The following is a 19485-nucleotide window of genomic DNA, read 5'->3' on the forward strand; positions in this document are numbered from 1 at the left end:
GGTATAAACCATAACGAGCGCTATTTACATAAAAAGCATTATACAAATAGCTATTTAATTTCATTAATAACCGAACGTGTTTTCAGGATCACATTGCGGGTCCTTGCGAAATCCTACGTCATCAGAGAGCGTCAAAAACACCGTCGCAGCTACGCGCCACATTTCATTGTCATTCACCAGCGTTGTGTTTTCAATCTGCATGTGGCCTCTTGCAGGGACGTTGCAGAATTGTTTACGTCGTCTGCGCATGTAAGTATATTTACTCCTTCTAACTTACATAGCTGTATGTTTTTTATGATATCAATGCGTTTCCGGAACTAGATTGTCCTGGAGGGATCGAGATGCTTCAAAGCTTCTCCGATCGCTGTTTGCCGTTGGCTGTCGCATTAAATCGCGTATCCATTGAGTCTTTCCGCCCTAGTTACCTCTAATTTTATGTTGTTGCATGCTTGCAATTAAATTAAAGACTAGAAAATTATTAATAGCGGGTTGTATTTGCTTTCTTACTCAGGCAGCGATGTTTTCATTTAAACCGAACATCAACCTCCGATGTCCTTGTAATTAGTTGTCGGTTTTCAGAACTTGAAGGGCTTGTTGAAACTGGACCAAAACGATTATTTTGGGGTTAGTTTAAAAAGAGATGTTTTTGTTGAGCAAGAACAAAAATAATATCATGGTATTACCATAACATTAAACCATAGAACCACAATGCTCTTAAAATGTACTAATGTATTTATCTCTGCGGTTAATTACTAAATACAATTTTAAAAATCAAACTATTCTAATAGAGATTCCGGAAAATAACAACAAAAAAATACCTTAACACCACAATACTCCTGTATGAAGACATTTTAATTAAAAATGTGGGTTATATTAGTAGTATTACACACAATAAATGCAGTGACGCAAAATAATAATAAAAGGATAGCAGTAATATTAATAATAGATTAACATGAATTTTAATGTTACACATCTACTCTTGAATATGGCGATGAAAGCAGTTGTTGTCATTTTGTCTATGATGCTCTGTAGTCTAAAGCCCTGGGCTACAACTTCGCGTGACTGAGTGAATTGGATAAACTGGGTTATTAAGCGCCTCCTGGAGACATTTGTCCCGTACATGATCTGTATTCTTTCGGACTTTTTCTTTTAGAGAAGCGAAGTCGAGGCACGCGCACCCTCCGCGCTCACGAGCTTCTGAAGATGTTTTGGCACCTCAGGCTTCGGCTGGAGGTTATAAACTGCAGTGCAGTTTCATGTCGGTCACAGTACTGTAACCTCATGTATTATGCATCTGAGAGGGTCGCAGGTGGAGGTTTGCTTTCCGTCTGCTGGCTGGTGAAATCTGAAACGAAACCAATAGTTCAACGGCTATGATAAAATGAGTAGTGCGATGCAGTATTAATATGTCGCACTGTTAACTGATATGCAGTAATATGAATACAGTCGTCCCGCACGAGTTGTTTCACAGTTTATTTACCTAGGAATGATTTCTTGGCATTTATATGTTTTCAGATACGTTTTACTTCATTGGGATGTAGTTATAAGTCAAATGGTGTAATTACATTTGTCAAACTGTAAAATAGGCCTATTGGTGAAACTTTCAAGCGCTTCCGACTAATGGCGCCCCCTGCTGTCATTTGGAGAAATTAGTGAATTTGCAGACATTAGTTTTGAGAGCTTGGAGAAGAATAGAAAACGAAACCTAAAGAGATCTGTGCCTAGTTCGCAACATCCCGCGTGCTTTCTATTTTCTTTTATATCTGATTTATATCTGTAGCACACTTTCCAAAAGTGTAGACAAGTCTCGGGATCATCTCGTGTTGTGGAGTTTGTGGATCTAAACCATTTGCAAAGGCAAACCGCGGAAAACGCTGAAGTGCAATCCGTCTATTTCATTTTCATTTTTCATGCGGAACAGTGTTTAGTCACTGCACGAGTCTGGGCCTTATCTAGTTCATCTGTGTCAAGTTCATCTGTTTTTTGCCTTCAGTTGTTTTGTGGTATGTATAATTTTTTTGGTTCGTCTGAATGGATTTTTACTCGTGTAGGTTATATTCTTTCTTGTTGTAAAAGTGACTGAACCATTACAGTAGAATCTGTGCTAGAACTAGGAGTTAGTGCTTCATTTTAAAGAAGGCTTTAGATACAAGAGTGTTGTAATAATATATATATAATAATATTTGTTCCATCTTTCCAAGGTTGTGGAACACCTAGAACTATCAGAGAATAGTTAAAATTGTGAGTTACAGAATCCAGACCACTTTGCGAAGTCATGGGAATGTACACTGTAAACAAAAACAAAAAAACTTAAAAAAATAAATAAATAAAAAATAATAAATCCTGGCAGCTGTGGTTGGCAGAATAATTCTGTAAATTTTACACAAAACTGTAACTTACCAACAAGAATGATGCAATTTTAACCAGTAAAACCAACAACACACACAGCTACTAAAATCTGTTTTGTACTGACAACCATCATAATGCAGGTGGTAAAAGAGGAAGCCACATGAAGAATCATGAATAAGTTCATCACAAATAGCCTTTTCACAAACTGAATGATACTAGTGTATAGAAGGTGCACAAAGTCATTCATGCAAACACAAAACACCATCATGGTAACACACGTGACACTAAAATGATGCAATAAACAATCATTAACCAACAGAAGATGTAACATAAAACCCAAATGTGCATAACCGATAACTAAAAATATTAAGAAACACAATTATTTAAACAAAATACAAATGTAAAATGTCACACAGGGAATTCTGGGAATGTCAGTTTTCAGTTTTTTCACTGTAAATTATAATTTGGTTTGCCTTTTTAATTTCTAAAAAAATGTACCTTTAACATTATTTTACTGTAAAAAATACATGGAATGTCCGGTTCGATCTGTTACATTTTTCCCCTGTATATAGTACAGGAACTTGCTGTTAACCTACTAACAGTTTTTTTTCCTTCTGTAGCATTTTTACAATATTTTACAGTAAAAATTACAATAATTTTTTACAGACATCCTGTAGAAGTCATTTGTGTCCAGCATATGCAGTTGTTTTATGTGAATGCAATCTCTATAAAATATTTTTAAACTCCTTATAATGAAAATGTGGAAATTCATTGGTTAAAAGGTTAAATTTAACCGTTAAATGTAACGGTTCCTATTTTTTGGATCATAGTCATTTTCTAATATTTTCAATTTAAATAAATGATTAATAACCTATCTACCTCAGCTCTCAGTTTTAAAATAGACATGTGCCGATATTTGGTAATACGATATATCATGATAATGAATATGCACAATGTTGTTATCGTGGGCACTTCAAAGTACCGTGAATAACTATTTATTATGAATTATTAATTTTTATAATACATTTTAAGGGTACTTTACCCATCAACCGTATAAGATGCATAACACCGCTGTATGCTGCATTAAAGGGACATGCACACTCGGATGTAAACAAGCCCAACGTGCACGAGAAGCATATGGCTGAAGGAGTGAAGCAGACGCACTGAAAGTGCACGTTCACTCTCTGACAGCAGAGGGCGCTGATGGAACAGCAGAAATGCTGCGGTTACCCCAGAAATCCAGTAAACAAAGCTACTGTCCTAACTGTATTTAAACTGCTTCAAATAACTTTTTTTTTTTTTTAATTCGAAATGGTGTTCATTACAGCACTTAATACTTAAAGACGTAATAGGCTATTTATTTTCAAACTTAAATATTTTTATATTTTAATCTGGACTGCAACATGCCCTAATGATTGAAAATGTTCTGATTATTTGTTATTGTTCAGTAACACTTACCCCCAGTTTCACAGACAAGGCTTAAGCTAGTCCTAGACTAAAATGCATGTTTGAGCTATTTTAACGGAAAGCAACTTGTACTGACATATCTCAAAATATTTCAGTGCCATTGTTTTGTCTAAAGATGCAGACCAGAAAAGTTTTTTTTTTATTTCTAGTGTACATTTTTAAATGCTACTGAAATATCCTAATTGAACTAAGGCTTAATCCTGGCTAAGCCCTGTCTGTGAAACCGGGCCTTAGTGAGATAAGGCTTCATTAGTTAACATGTTAATTCATTATTACGAAACTGACAATGAAAAGTACTTATAAAGCATTTATTAGTCTTAATGTTAATTTCTTAGTTAATGTTTAATAACATCACTAAAATCTAAAGTTTTAACTATTATTTATTATTTGGACCTGAGATAAAACTAACAATGATCAGTTGTATTAACTAACATTAACAAAAAATAATACCTTCTGTAATAAATGTAGCTATTGCTCATTCTTAATCTTAGTTAATGCATTAACTAACGTTAAATAATGAAACCTTATTGTAAAGTGATACCTGTTGATCTTTATAATTCTTTTGCACTTTAATCTGTTTGAAACATTTTAATTTATAATTTTTATGTCCAGAGTTCTTTTTGTTATAAGAAAAAGAGTACTTAACCTTAAACCTGTTATACTATGACAACACTTTTTTTGGAAACTTATTTCAATATCTATACTACTAATACTGTATACCGTGATAATACTGTATACCATGATAAAAGCTTCAGAAATTATTGCAACATGAAAGTTTGATACAGTCACGCCTAGTTTGAAGACATTAATTTATTTAAATGGCTAATTGGCTTATTATCGTTCTACCCTTCTAACATGCTTTTTCCAATCTAAACCATTTATTATTTGGTACTGTACTTTTTTTTTTTTTTTTTTTTTTTTTTTTTTCTAGTGTGAACAAGTGGTGACGACATGGTATTCTTTAAAATTCCTTGGAATGCCATAGTACCATGGTACTTAGTACCTGGATATATCTAAAAATAACATGGAATTACAGTCTTGTCCCATCACTATACTATGTTACCTCAGTATATTTTGTAAGGGATGGCCACTAAAATGCCAGATTTGTATTGGTGATGTCAAAACATTAAAGTTACAAGTGGAACTTCAGCAAGCACATGGAAAGTGATTGAGCAGAATCACTTTCCATCTCACTTAAGTTTATTTATAGAGTGAGCTATTATGTCTGAAGTTAAATGTGAAGCTGGACGAAGGTGCTGAATTATCTCTTGTCCATGCTAGTGTTTGATAGGAGGCTGTAAGTTTAGGCATGTAATTGTTTTGTTTTGTTTTTTTTGTTTTTTTTAATATTCATTTTCATTGTACACTGGAATGTAACAAAAAGTAACATGCAAAAAGTATGTGGTTAGAAATGTAGCTCTGACATTCAGTTTTTTTGCTTTGCGTCTCATGTAATGTGTGATAACTGATAACCTTTATTTTTCTGAGGTTTTGTTTCCTGAATCCATAAAAGAATTTGCTGGCTAAATATGGTCTATTGATTTGCTGTATTGTGAGGACTGTAGAGTCTTAATAAGCAACTTATTTTAAACACTCACAGCAATTCACACCAGACCTACACTATGCTGTAGAGTACTGCATTTTGTAAACAAGTATTAGGTTCACTGACTTTTTTTTTCTGTCTTCCAATGTTTTACCAGTCTCTTAAAACAGCTTTACTCATCACTTTACTCATTTACTTGTGCTTTAGCTACTATAGTTGCTCACATTGGCAGAGAATGTCCTTGAAAGTGCTTTCCTCTAATACCCATGACCACTTTCCCTCACCATAAAGATCTGCAAATTACTCGCTAAGCCAGAAATAAATTGATTGTTTCACAATAAGCATGAATAATTAATCTGTGAGCCTTTTACCAAGTGTTCAAATTACAGTCTGCTGTGTTGCCAAGAAATGTGCCGACAGAATTTGTGTGTCTGCGCAGTGACCTGCATTCACTTTGCATTCTTTAATGGATTTTTCTGTTGTTCTCTGTCTCTCTGCAGAAGCAGTGCACAGATTAAGCCTTTGCTATCGTTGTGAAATTACATCCAGACAGCTGAGTCTCATCCTAACACATCCACCAAGCCCAACGCTACTCCCTCCTCGCCCCCGACCCCTGCGCTATGAGCAGTGGTAGAGGAGGGTTTAACAAAGATTGTCAGCGATCCTACCTCCCTCCCCAACAGGGAAAACCTCAGTTTCATTCCTACACAACCACTGGTCGTACACGGGGCCCTTGTGTCCCAAGCCCCGGCTCTGTATCTGGCAGCTATCCGCACCCTTCTCTTTACTCCTCTTACCCGGGTGCTCCTGGCGTACCTCCACGTGGTCGTCCTTTTCCCCCTAGTCCCTCTGAACCACCCCTGTGGGCACCCCCCCAGCACAGCAGTGATCAGATCTCTGACACAAATGGTGTAAGCTTCCGACAATATCAGGTGCAGTTCCTCAGGGGGCAGAGTGCACACGCTCCGCAGTTCAAAGCACCTCAACAGCGAGGGTCCCAAACCTCCAGCCAAGGGGAAGAGGTCTCAACTGGGCCTCTACATTACCAGACAGGTTATCGCGACTTCAAAAGAAGCGGTAACAGTTTTGGAAGAAGAGACTGCTACAGCAGAGGCCGAGGAAACTGGCAAAGGGAGCATAACTTTGGACCTAAGAAAAAGTCAGGGTGGAATTACCCTCAACAGAAGGGACATTATTATCCGAATCAACACACTAAGCATTACTGGAATACAGAGGTTGATGATGTGTCCTCTGGCCTTCATAGTCTGAGTTTAGGTGACCGAATAACAAGGGTAGACGACTCTGACACTTTGTCTTGCAGTAGCATTGCAAGCAAGGTTTCCAGTTCTCCCGACTCGGTCAGAGAGTCTCTTTATTTGACCCCTGAGATCCAGCAACAGGTCTTTGCTTTTTTGAAGTCACTCGGGCCAGACGAGACCATTCACGCAAGGGCCTTGGGCAGAAAGCTGAATCTCCCCAAGACGATTGTTAATAAGGCTTTATATGCCCTCTTAAGGACAAACCAAGCAGTGAAGCAAGGTGAGATTCCTCCTCTGTGGAGACTCTGTAAGGAAGAGGACGGTGAGCCCATCAAAGGGAGAGACCAATCGCAGTCTTCAAAGGATTTGGAGAAAGAGCCAGGTCAGAGTTCAGTCATAAACCAAGAGACTAGAGAGCATCCCACCAGCACCGGCGCTCCCTCTGCATCTCAGATCCTCTTTGAGGCTGACGGCAATATCAGTGACCAATCGGAGGATTCTGAAGGTGACGATACCTGTGAAACGTTGTTTCCTGTCCAGGATCAACAGATTCTTTTACCTGCAGTGCAGTTGGAAACCTTGTCAACGATGGCCGAGTCTAAAGATAGCAAAGAGAAGATTCTACAGTACCTCTACGAAGTGGGTACGGGTAATGCGCTTGTGATCGCCAAGAACCTCGGTCTGCGCAGTGCCAAGCAGGTTAATCCCACCCTCTATGCCATGGAGAAACAAGGTGATGTAAGGCGCAACACCGAAGTTACTCCACCTACCTGGGGACTTAGTGCACACCGGCAGGAAAAGATGGACCGCCAACGAAAAGCTGCGACTGCAAAACAGGATGTGAACAGTGCTGAGATGTTGAACTTGGCATCTGAAGGGATTGCAGACATAGCTTCGGTCAAGTTGGAAGCAGATGATGAATTTGATTTTGAAGCAGTTCCGATGGAAGGGGGTGAAAATCCATTGGTGGACATGTTGGACAACAACAACATTTTTGGTAACACAGAGCTTGATATGCCTGGCCTTGAGCCAATAGCCCCCAAACCCAGTGAGCTTTCCACCTCCACCTACCAACCTCCTCCCCATCAGTTCTCCTACTATCAGGATATGGCCAGTAATGGAGGAGAACGTTTACAGTGGGCATCTGATGATATTCCAGAATTCCTGAACACAATCCGCTCTGAGGTCGCTGTTTCATTGGCTGCTCCCCCTCCCCCAACCCAAAGCCTGGAGTCAAGCAGATTCCAGAAACTGAAGGAAGCCCGTAGTAAGAACCCAGTTAGTGGACTGATGGAGTTTGCTCAGCATCTTGGACACACTTGTGAATTCCTACTTCTGGACCAGTCTGGACCCTCACATGACCCCCGGTTAGTAGATGAAAAGTTTGTTTATAGTGCATTTGTTTGTCTGTGTTAAGACAGCTGTGATTAATTTAAGAATTTGTGAAACACCCAATAGTTTTTTGGACATGTTAAAGAAGTAATGTTCTCTTGTTAGTGAGTTTTGGTGAAATGAGATTGCATGATTAAGAATTAGACACAAATTGTGTTTACATGGATTTATAGCTTGAGTTTTTTCCCTCCCCTTTTTGTCTCCAGGTTCCGGATGCAGGTCATGTTAGATGGCCGCAGGTTTCCACCAGCTGAGGGTTCAAACAAAAAAGTGGCCAAAAAAGATGCTGCAGCCACAACCCTGAGGATTCTTTGGAGGGAGATGAAGGGAGCAGGTGGAGATGAAGAGGAAGAACCGAGCATTGAGGGAGCTGAGTCAACTACTGACCTGGCAGAAGATATGCCAGTATGCTTGTTTTCTGTTTCTGTGTCAAAGTTGCATGAAACCTGATCATTTAGTTTCCCATAGATAATCTCTTTGATGTCTTATTTTACCTTTCATTAACTTTATAATTTATGTATGTTTATAAAAATATATTTGTTGTGTATAAAATATAATATAAAAATCTTAAACTAAATTAATATTATATTTAAATTAATATAAAATGTTTTTGTTTATTTATTTTCTCTCTCTTTCAAATCATTTCTAAAGAGTGGGACAGATACTCCGCCCCAGGCTCTGTCTCGGTCTCTACCTGGAGGAAAGAATCCTGTTTCTGTCCTGATGGAACACAGTCAGCGCAGTGGGAATGCCATCCAGTTTATCAAGACAGGACAGGAAGGGCCTCCCCATGATCCACGGTAAAATACATCCCACAGTAAAGGGCTTTATGTTACATCCCTTTAAACCTGCTACAGAAAGTCACATGCTTTTTGTCCTGATGTCTGTATTTTCCAGGCTTTTCTGTCCCCTTTGTTGTCCTCACATTCTTCACATCTCCACACACCCTCTGTACTATCTCCTCTCATTCTTGCTATTCCTCAACTCTCCTTTTTTATTTATTTATTTATTTTTTTTTTACTATGACATGAAGGCAAAGTATGGTAACCCTTACTCAGAATCTGTCCTGTCCATTTAATCCATCCTAGTTAGTGCACACACATTAGGAGTAGTGAGTAGTGAACCCACACACACCATTTTGCTGCGGCGCCTGGGGAGTGATTGGAGATTATGTGACTTGCTTATGGGCACCTCAGTCAGCTCCTGCTGGTATTGAGAATCAAACCCACAACCTTCGGGTTACCAGTCTGACTCTCTGATTAGGGCACGACTGCCCCATACATAGTGATTTTTTTTTTTTATTATTATTATTTTTTTTTAAATGTATTTTCACCATTTCCCCTTGTCGCCATTGCCCCTTGCTGAGCTTTTATGTTGTCATTTTGGTAGCGCTATTCTTATCCCTCTATCTCTTTTTCTTTTCCGTTTTTTCTCGCCGTTTGTTTTTCTCTGTCCTTTATTACCTTTGCCCCTACAAAGTGATTTTGCTGGCTGTGAAACACAATGCTTGTCTGCTTTGTTTGATCCTGGCCTGAAATGTTTTGTCTGCATTCTCCTGGTTTTTGCTCATCCTCCTTTTACTGCTCATCTTCCTTTTACTAATCTTACTTTCACTGTTTCCCCAAATTGAGTTTGCTTCTTATAGAAGTATTAGATGTGGAAAGAAGCTCTTGTCCATTAGCGTTTAAAGGACTTTGCATTGAAAAAATGAAATCATGATATGGCCTAATTTGATTATTAAACTGAATATTTAAAGGTGCTCTAAGTGATGTCACATGTTTTTAGGCCAAAACATTTTTTGTTACATACAGCAAACATCTCCTCACTATCCGCTAGCTGCCTGTCCCCTGAACACACTGTAAAAAACGTGGTCTCTGTAGTCGCCACAAGCTCCGAAAACGGCAATAAAAACAAACTGGTGCAGCCTGGACCATGAATCACAATAAACATGCTCCAGCCAATAACCGACAAGAACGATTTTAAATGCTCGTTCATGACTGTTTCAGGAAGCACGGAGGGGAGGGGGAGGGGGAGGAGGAGGGAGGAGGGGGGAGGAGGAGGAGGAGGAGGAGGAGGAGGAGGAGGAGGAGGAGGAGGAGGAGGAGGAGGAGGAGGAGGAGGAGGAGGAGGAGGAGGAGGAGGAGGAGGAGGAGGAGGAGGAGGAGGAGAGGAGGAGGGAGGAGGAGGAGGAGGGAGGGTCTAGCTAGCATCTGTTTTGTTTTACAACACTTCGAACGTCAACAGGAAGTTACTCGCTTAGAGAACCTTTAATGAAATTAATATATAGTCTGCATGTGTGCTTCAGAGTGTTTTCACTGATCTCAGCGCTCCACACAAACCCATGTTAGGAACTGGTCTAAGTCAGATTTGAAATTAAGTGCTTATTGCAAATGAGAAATTTGTTGCAATGTAATCCCAATGTAATTTCAGTCTGATTTTATACCTTCTGTCATTATTACCCTTGATATCTAAGCAGCAGCAATATGAGATGTTAAATGTGTGTTATATCACATTTCAAAACACAATTTGATTTAAAAACAAATTGTGCATCTCTAGAAGTTGTACAAGTGTGAAAGAAAAACCCTCAGGCACACCCTAATTAACAACACAAAACCGATAGATCAGAGAAACTTTGTCTCTGTTGAGGAAAAAAGCTTTATTTTACTCTAGGACTGAGCAGTAAGTTACAGTTCTTTAGATTGTGTTGCTGTATTTTTGCAGATATCGTTCAAGTATAATATCTTGATGAAGTTGATGAATGTAGTTTCTCTTCATTTCTTGTTTAACTTATTAAATGAGAAATCTTAGTATGGGTTTGGTTCAGGACAGCCTACACAAACATTTATATATAATTCTGTCATGTGCCAGTGGATATTCATGGCCTTTAGCAAAAGAGCGACTCTAATTACTGGCCTTGATGTAAATGTAGCACTGCCTGCCAAATTAGCCTGGTTACTAGACAATTTTTTGGCTCTAGTAGGCAAAAGCATGATTTGACAGCATGCTTGTCTGCATAATTGCATATTTTTGTTTCTCTATCATTCTCAGTTTCAGTGTGCTTTATTGGTGTAACAAATATTGGTACATTTGAATAGCTGAAGAAGTAGAGGTAGTTTGTTGTAGATGGGTCATAAGATTATTAATGTTTTTGAAAGAAGTCTTTTGCTCATGCTCATGACCAATTCTGTTCTGTGTGATTTTGTAAAAACTGATTCAGAGCTCAATGGAATAGAACTGCCTCAACAGATTTGAAAATATAGTGTCCACTGTGACTGATTTGTCTTTTTCACTTCTTTCTCCCACAATCTTTATTGTTTTTTCTTACTTCCTGTGTCAGGTTTATGTTCCGTGTAAAGGTTGGGGACCGTCTCTTCCAAGAAGCCTCAGCACCCAGTAAGAAAGCAGCAAAGCAGCTGGCAGCAGAAGAGGCCGTGAAAGAGCTAATGGGAGATGGACTACTACATCTTAACAAGGTAAAGAGAGGTTTGGAGACAGTACAAGAAGAAAAAGAAGGCTGTTTGAAAGATGGAAAGAAAAAGAGAAATTTGTATGCTGGTAGACTAAACACAATCTTTCTCTTCTAGCCTCCAGGTACTTTCCATTCTCTGGGCGACAATGAGTCTCAGCCAGCGATTCCTGCATGCCCCTCGCTACCCCCGTTGACAGCATCTGAGCTCCAGGCAGCCCATGAAGCAGGTGTGGGTGACCTCATCAACCACCTGAACAACAACGCAGTGTCCGGCCTCCTCGAGTACGCCCGTGCTCGAGGCTTTGCTGCTGAAATCCGTCTGGTGGGCCAGTCCGGACTCTCACATGAGCCCAAGTAAACTTGCACTCTTACTTGGTCACGTTTTCGTGATCTTTATGTCTTTATTACAGAATCGGCAGGATTCTCATCATTGTGTCCGTCTCCCCTCTGCTCTGTCACACAATAAAAAGATCAGGTCACACAATTTTATCTCCCCTTTTTTACAGGTTTACATACCAGGCTAAATTGGGAGGGCGGTGGTTTCCTGCAGTGTGTGCTAGTAATAAGAAGCAGGGGAAGCAGGAGGCAGCGGACGCTGCTCTACGAGTGCTCATCGGAGAAGCAGAGAAAGCGGCGCGTACTGGAGAGCTCACGCCAGAGGTATTAAACACAGAAACTTTAATAAAAGTTCATAATAAAATTAGCAGCAACTTTTAACTATGCAGTAACTTCTCATTAACAAAGTACCATTAAATATTGAGGTGTCATAATATTTGAAAGCAGTACAAAATTAACTTTTTGGGGGTTTTTTGCTACATGTGTCCCTACATTTGAAAAACTTTCTTGGTAAACTTCTGATGCTAAATTGTTAAAAACAACAACAACAAAAGAACAGACCAGTGCTGACATTTTATTTTCATATGATTTATATATAACTATTAAATATAACTCTTATATTAAAACTATTTTTTTTTTTTGCAATTATTATTAATTTATAAATGTATAAACAATATAAAAATATAAATATTCAAATAAGTTATATTTTTATTATATAGGAAACCAAGATTAGTGATCAGTTGTACATTATTTCCCTGTACAACTGTCATTATTCAGAAGCATTTGATTGGTGAATGCTGTATTTGACCAATCAAAATCTTAGAGAGATGTGTAATATAACTTTGTATATAGTAATAGTAGTAATATAGTTTTTGTATGTTTCAGTTGCCGGTATCAGGCAGTACAATGCATGATCAGATCGCCATGCTAAGCCATCAGCGCTTTAATGCACTCACAGCACGCATCCAGCACAGCCTTCTGGGTAGGAAGATTCTTGCTACCATCGTTATGAGAAATGGATCAGATACTCTTGGAACAGTTGTCAGCCTTGGGACAGGTACATAGACTTGAACACAGACAGAGCCAACATGATGTGTGCACTGTAATTAGAGATGTGCTGTAATTGTTGTCTTACGCCTGTAGGAAACCGCTGTGTTAAGGGAGAGGAGCTTAGTCTTCGAGGGGACACCGTTAATGACTGCCACGCAGAAATCATCTCCAGGAGAGGCTTTATCCGGTATCAGCTTGCAGCAGAACTTTCTCTCCCTCACTGTCAATCCCATAATTCGTTTTTCTTCTCATTCTACAGCTTTTTCTGTCTCATTCTTCAAGATGAAGGAGTCTTATTTCACAGCAGCTCATAAATATATTGACTTTATATTCGGTGTTCTGAAGATGTTATTGTGAGACCGACAGAGCGTCTGCTCATATGCCTGCTGTCTTTCTCTTTCTCTGTCTTTCTCAATAAAACATTAAAAAAAATTATATTAAAATATTAATATTTAAAATAGCTATTTATTCTTATATGGCAATAAATGCATATATTAATTAATAATAAATTAATATATATATATATATACATACATTGCACAGTTAACAGTTTAATCTATTTTAAAAAAAAAAGTTATACAAATGCACAAAAAGGCACCATCCTTTAACTATTGCACAAATTTGTTTAATTTTTATCAGCCCTAGTTTTAAAATAATATAAAAAACAATGTATTAACAAAACTCACTTGTTTGTAAAATCTGTATGGCTCAGGTTTTTGTACGGTCAGCTGATGAAGCATTGGGAAAGCCCTAGTGATGAGAGTATTTTTGAGGTTGCAGACGATGGTAAGCTGAAGATCAAATCTGACATCACCTTTCATCTCTATATTAGGTGAGACATGCACTTCCTCTTATTCAAGCTAGTTTTAGAACTAATATTCATCCGCAAACATGGATAACACTGCTTTCATGTGCCTTTTTCTTTGTCTCAAAGCACTGCTCCATGTGGCGATGGCGCTCTGTTCGATAAGTCTTGCAGCGAGGCCGCTGAAGAAAATTTGTCTGGACACATGCCTCTCTTCGAGAACGTAAAACAGGGCAAGCTCAGAACCAAGGTGGAGAATGGTAAGATACCGAGAAAGAACTGTAAATAACGTCATCAATGGGGTAAAAAAAACAATATACAAACAGATTTTCAGATTAGTCAAGATCTGAATGATTTGATATTTATACTTAAAAATTCAAAGATCAATCTTTTAATCTGTGCCTTAATGCAGAAAATCCTGAAAAAAATATTTCTATTAGTGTCAGCTGTCACATGCTGTCTTAGTTTCTACTTGAAATTCTTGATCTTAAAGGGTTAGTTCACCCAAAAATGAAAATTCTGTCATTAAGTGGTCACCATCATGTTCCACACCCGTAAGACCGTTTTTCTTCGGAACACAAAGTAAGATATTTTTGATGAAATCCAAGAGCTCTCTGACCCCTCCATAGACAGCAATTTAATTACCACGTTCAAAGCCCAGAAAGGTAGTAAAGACATTGTTAAAATAGTCCATGTGACTACAACCTTAATTTTACGAAGTGACGAGAATACATTTTGTGTGCAAATACAAAACAAAAATGACTTTGACAAATGTCTTTTTTGAGGTAAAAGTAACATTACGTGACATTGTTTACAAGCTGTTTTTTTCCCAATTTTCTTTCCGTGGTTGAAACACTGAGTGATTTACATGTGACCTTCCCATGTTTATTTTGTGCTGTAATTAGTACTAGAGCAGAAGATATGAGCAGTTCACATGCACCCAGCGCTGCCACTTCGCTTGAACTGAAGCGCTACAGTGACCTGTCACGCCACATGTTAAGAGCACCAAAACCGTATTTATTGGTTGAATTTTGTAATAAAGCTGAGACTTTTTCATCTCAGAAGTAACAAAGCTTATTGAGATTTATTGGATGAGAGGCACGCTATGTTTGGTTCATTCATCAGCTGAAAACAGCATAGACTGAACGATCGATTCCTTGGGATTTAAGAATCGATATCGGTTCTTCAAATTGATAGGTTTTTTATTTATTTATTTATTTTTATTTTTTATCCAGTCTTACTGTAATCAGAGAGAAGAGATGTCGTTGGAAAGGGGAGTTATTTTGATGAAAAATTGAGGGCATATTAATTTAAAAAAAAATGTATAATATTACAACATTCCATTAAAAAACAAGAATTGTCAGTTTTGATTTCATGGTCTTTAAATGGCCAACTACTATATGCACATGCCGTGGCATAATTCCAGGACCTCAGGTACACAACTCTAGTGCGCTAACTGTCGGATTAAACAAGATGCACTCAGCAGTGTTTGTCGTGCCATCTGCTCTGTTACCTCGCCAAAGAGGTTCTCTATAGCCACGTGAACGTGGCCTTTTGCCAGGCAAAACAGCCATTGTCTAGTGGGATAGAAGAAAAGCAATTACAAGGCAAAAGCGGTTGGCAGGTAAGCGGAATTATGTCTGTGAATTCAACTTGACAAGTCTGCACATGATGTTGGCAGTTGTGCTTGGTTAGCTGTTGTGCCGACCCTGACACTGCTGTCAAGGAAGTAAAAAAAACAGCCTCATGATATATTGTGACAGACATTTTTCTGACAGTCCTGCGATAAGCCAGATTATGCTTCCAGCTAATGCTATTTGTCTGGTTAGCTACTTTTCTAGAGCTACCGTAGACAGTGTTACAGTCTTCTCTTTTGGTCCTCTACTGTACACTCTATTTACATGTCTGTCACTTCATATATTCTTTCATATTATTGAATTAACTAAGATTCCCCACCTTTTCCTTTTTCTGTTCTCATTAACCTTACCTTTTTTTAGGTGAAGGCACTATCCCAGTGGAGTCCAGTGATATTGTGCCCACCTGGGATGGCATTCAGCATGGTGAGCGCCTGAGGACCATGAGCTGCAGTGACAAGATCCTGCGCTGGAATGTGCTCGGCCTACAGGGGGCGCTCCTTAGCCACTTCATCCACCCCGTTTATTTGCGCTCCATCACTCTTGGTAAACACTGCTACCGTGCTTTGAGTAATGATATCCAGTGTTTTCAAGTTTGTGTGTTTTTTATTTAGTTTTATTTACAATAAAGGCTTTACATTGGAAGTCCTAAAGGTATTTAATTGAAACTGATTGAAAAATTGTCAATAATAATAATAATAATAATAATAATAATTTATATTAAATTGTGATAATTATATTAAAATTAGTATTTAAAACTCATTATAAAATGTATTATATTATTTAATAATTAAAAATGTTTTAAATTATATTTTTATAAAATTATAAATTGTAATTTTTAAAAATAATGAAATTATATAAATGGTTTAATTAAAAAAAAAAAAATAAATAAATATATATATATATATATATATATATATATATAATTACAATTCATTATAAAAATTATGTAAATGCTGTTTTATGAAATTATTAAAATGTGTATTTTTTTTTTTATTAAAAGTAGTAGTAATAGCAAATTGTATAAAATTATATATAAAACATATCTAATTATATATTAAAATTCAAATGTTTGTATTATGTTATTATAATATTATTATTATTATTATTATATATTTATATTATAATTGTTTTATGTTTAAAGAATATCTGTTTAAAGTATATTAAATTATAATTTATTGTTATAAATTGTTTTATTATTATTGTGCATCAAGCTTCATTCATGGATTATTTCCTGATATGCATTTGTTCAGGGTATCTCTACAGCCATGGTCACCTGACTCGAGCTGTATGTTGCCGATTGGCTAGAGACGGTGATGTGTTCAAAAATAGTTTACCAGCAAACTTTACTCTCAACCACCCTGAGGTACACACACGCACACACACACACACACACACACACACACACAACACAATGCATTTAGTACTATGAAACTTTTGTTTTTACTTGGATTTCGTTCAATTTTTTCTGTATTCTCTGCAGGTGGGACGGGTGAGTGTGTATGACTCCGCACGCCACACAAGTAAGACCAAAGAGTCCAGCGTTAACTGGAGTCAACCAGACCAGCTCACCGTCGAGGTACTGGATGGCACCAAAGGCAAAGTGGACAGGTGAGAGACAGAAGCATCCATCATTGTAAAAAGGAAATCCAGCTTATCTAGCTAATTGAATATTTATCCGAAGCACTTCAAGACCTAGACACCTGCTTTTGTTCCTGATCAATCCTTCTCTTTTCATGCCAGTCCCAAGATGGAGGTATCACGGGTTTCCAAGTCCAATCTGTTCCGTCTCTTCCAAGCTTTGTGCCAGAGTGCGGGCCGAGCCGATCTGCTGGCACTGCCGTCCTATGCCCACGCTAAGATGGCTGCCACTTCATTCCAGGATGCCAAGAGGCTGTTCTTCTTGGCGCTGAACCAACATGGATATGGCGCCTGGATCGGGAAGCCCTTGGAAGAAAAAAGTTTTGAGGGAGAAGCCAGAGGCTCTGAGCTAAGGGGAGGAAGCGGGGACGTCCGTGCTCCGTGTTGCGCAGTTGACCCCAATAGCTGCTCGAGCTCAAACAACAATTTACAGTCTGCAACACAGGGCTTTTAGGGATAGAGAGAGATGAAGAGAGAACAGATTAAGGGATGGATGGAGTGGAAGAGTGGCCGGCAGTAAAAGAGAGAGAATTGAGGAGGTACAGAGAGGGAGGAACAGGGTAAGCCTGTGGCTTTGGATTTGAACTTTAACCATCATGACAAAGCAGAAACGGGTGCTGCCATGGCAACAGAGCTGTAAACCCAAGGCAAATTGGACTTGATGAGACATGAAGTAGAATCTTGCCTTTTTTTTTTCCTTTTCTTTCTCTCTCTCTTTTTTTTTTTTTTTTAGAAAGCCATTACTACAGGGTTGCGAGGTTTTTTTTATTTTTTATTTGCGACCATCACAATACTTTGTTGTGTGACTGCGTAGACACATAGCTGAAGAATAATTCTGTTTCTTACTTTCTCTCTCGTAGTCTTTTCGATTCAAAATTATACATTTAGGTATTTCTCATTTAATAAAAAGATTTTTAATGACAGCTGATGCTAGTCAGGTACATATTTACTGACATTCACCTCTTTTATCTGAGTTGTTGCAAAGGGTCATTTGTGACTTGAGGAGGTTAAAGTGTTCGTTCACTCAAAAATGAAAATTCTCATTTACTTCCCCTCAGTGTTGTTCCAAACCTGAATCACTTTTTTTCCCTGCAAAAGATAACATAAAAGAAATATATTTTGTGTTTGTGTTGTTTTTGTATGTACAGTAGAAGTCAGTTGTAACAAAAACATTACCAAAATTCTACAAAATATCTTTTGTGTTCAAAAGAAAGAAATGTATATAGGTTTGAAATGTCATGAGGGTAAATAACAGAATTTTCATTTTTGGGTGAACTATCACTTTAAGCTGCTCATCATGTACCAATTTGTCATTTACCCACCTTTTTTTTTGAATTCATATAAATGCTCTGTTTGCTTTAAATCTGCGTGGGATAAACTGCTTCTGTATTTACTTATATTCAATTTTTTATTTTTTTTTGCAAGTTCCACATACCAACACTTGACTAGACTGCTTGAAATATATACATAATGTACATACAGATACATATGCACACAGATGTATATATAAGGTCTGTTGAACGAGTTTATACATATGCGTGTGTGTTTATGTATGTGTATATATTGTATGTATATATTTTGTAATGATTCGTAACTTTGAAATCCAATTTATTTTCTATCTTTTAATTTTTAGGATGTAATTTTATATGAGGTGTGTATGTTCTGTTTTGACTATCGTTGATGTGCATTTTGTTATACATGGGAGGGAGGGAGGGAGGGGGGGTTTGTGGTAGATAATGCATGCAGCCAAACAGTCTACATTCTGAGTGGTGAAAGCTATAGCGGGTGGTTGAACGGCACAAACCAATCATATGCGCATTTGTGTGTGTGTGTGTACTTTTGTGGATCTGAACTGTTTCTTGGAATATTATTTTACCCTTTATATTGTAAGCTCAAGTCTGCATTGCTTGTTTAATGTGTTCAGACACTGCTAATTGATGAACTGCTTCAAGACTAAAGCAATACTAACATTCTGTTTTCTTCTTCCAGCAAATGTGAATCTGTATGCCTCCAAACATTTGTCATCAAACCATTGAATTCTACTCCCAGATTCTTTTAAGACAAGTTCTGTTCTATTAAAAAAGTAAAAAAGCATTTTCTTTCCATGAGCTGCAGATTAATGTCTTTATGGTTTGCATTTCACTTAACGCACTCTGGTCATAGTATAACTGAGATGCTCTTTTCCCAGGTGGAAGGTAATATTTAGGTCAGAGTGTTGCATTTTCCTCTAATCAAGGTGAAAAGGTTAACATTTTCGGTCCCGCTTTATATTAAGTGGCCTTAACTACTATGTACTTGTATCAAATGATTAATTTAAATGCAATGCAATTATTGTGTACATACATGTTTTTACATTGTACTTATATTTTAAAAACACCTGCATGTAATTACATCTGTTATTACTTTCTGTAGTTACATTTTTAATTACACTGTTGACCCATCCCTTACACCGTACCCCGACCCTTAAACCTGTCCCTAACCTTACCCGTATCCCACCTCAATAGCAGCAAAAGTGTTTTGCAATTCAATATGAACCCAAT

General features: G+C 37.8%; 1 protein-coding gene across 2 annotated transcripts; it reads left to right on the forward strand.

Moving 5' to 3' along the window:
* Positions 1-91: 91 nt before the first annotated feature.
* adar (adenosine deaminase RNA specific) lies at positions 92-19048 on the forward strand. 2 transcript variants are annotated; one of them, XM_048152042.1, is made up of 15 exons: positions 92-249; positions 5860-7985; positions 8217-8415; positions 8662-8810; positions 11348-11483; positions 11595-11833; positions 11986-12139; positions 12701-12872; positions 12959-13052; positions 13578-13697; positions 13800-13930; positions 15668-15850; positions 16558-16670; positions 16788-16915; positions 17048-19048. In XM_048152042.1, the coding sequence occupies exons 2-15, from the start codon at positions 5980-5982 to the stop codon at positions 17397-17399; spliced, it is 4176 nt and encodes a 1391-aa protein (XP_048007999.1). In that variant the 5' UTR covers positions 92-249; positions 5860-5979; the 3' UTR covers positions 17400-19048. The 2 variants fall into 2 exon arrangements, with proteins under 2 accessions (XP_048007999.1, XP_048008000.1); XM_048152043.1 differs by lacking the exon at positions 92-249 and adding an exon at positions 1689-2003.
* The last annotated feature ends 437 nt before the right edge of the window (positions 19049-19485 follow it).

This window comes from Megalobrama amblycephala, linkage group LG13 (genome assembly GCF_018812025.1).
Source record: "Megalobrama amblycephala isolate DHTTF-2021 linkage group LG13, ASM1881202v1, whole genome shotgun sequence".
NCBI lineage: Eukaryota > Metazoa > Chordata > Actinopteri > Cypriniformes > Xenocyprididae > Megalobrama > Megalobrama amblycephala.

What these genes read in the sequence shown, in the direction of transcription:
- adar (XM_048152042.1), top strand. Translation starts at nt 5,980, where the DNA reads ATGAGCAGTGGTAGAGGAGGGTTTAACAAAGATTGTCAGCGATCCTAC. An exon ending in TCCAGGAGAGGCTTTATCCG is followed by an intron (nt 13,053 to 13,577) that starts GTATCAGCTTGC and finishes TGTATGGCTCAG; the next exon opens with GTTTTTGTACGGTCAGCTGA. An exon ending in CAGAACCAAGGTGGAGAATG is followed by an intron (nt 13,931 to 15,667) that starts GTAAGATACCGA and finishes ACCTTTTTTTAG; the next exon opens with GTGAAGGCACTATCCCAGTG.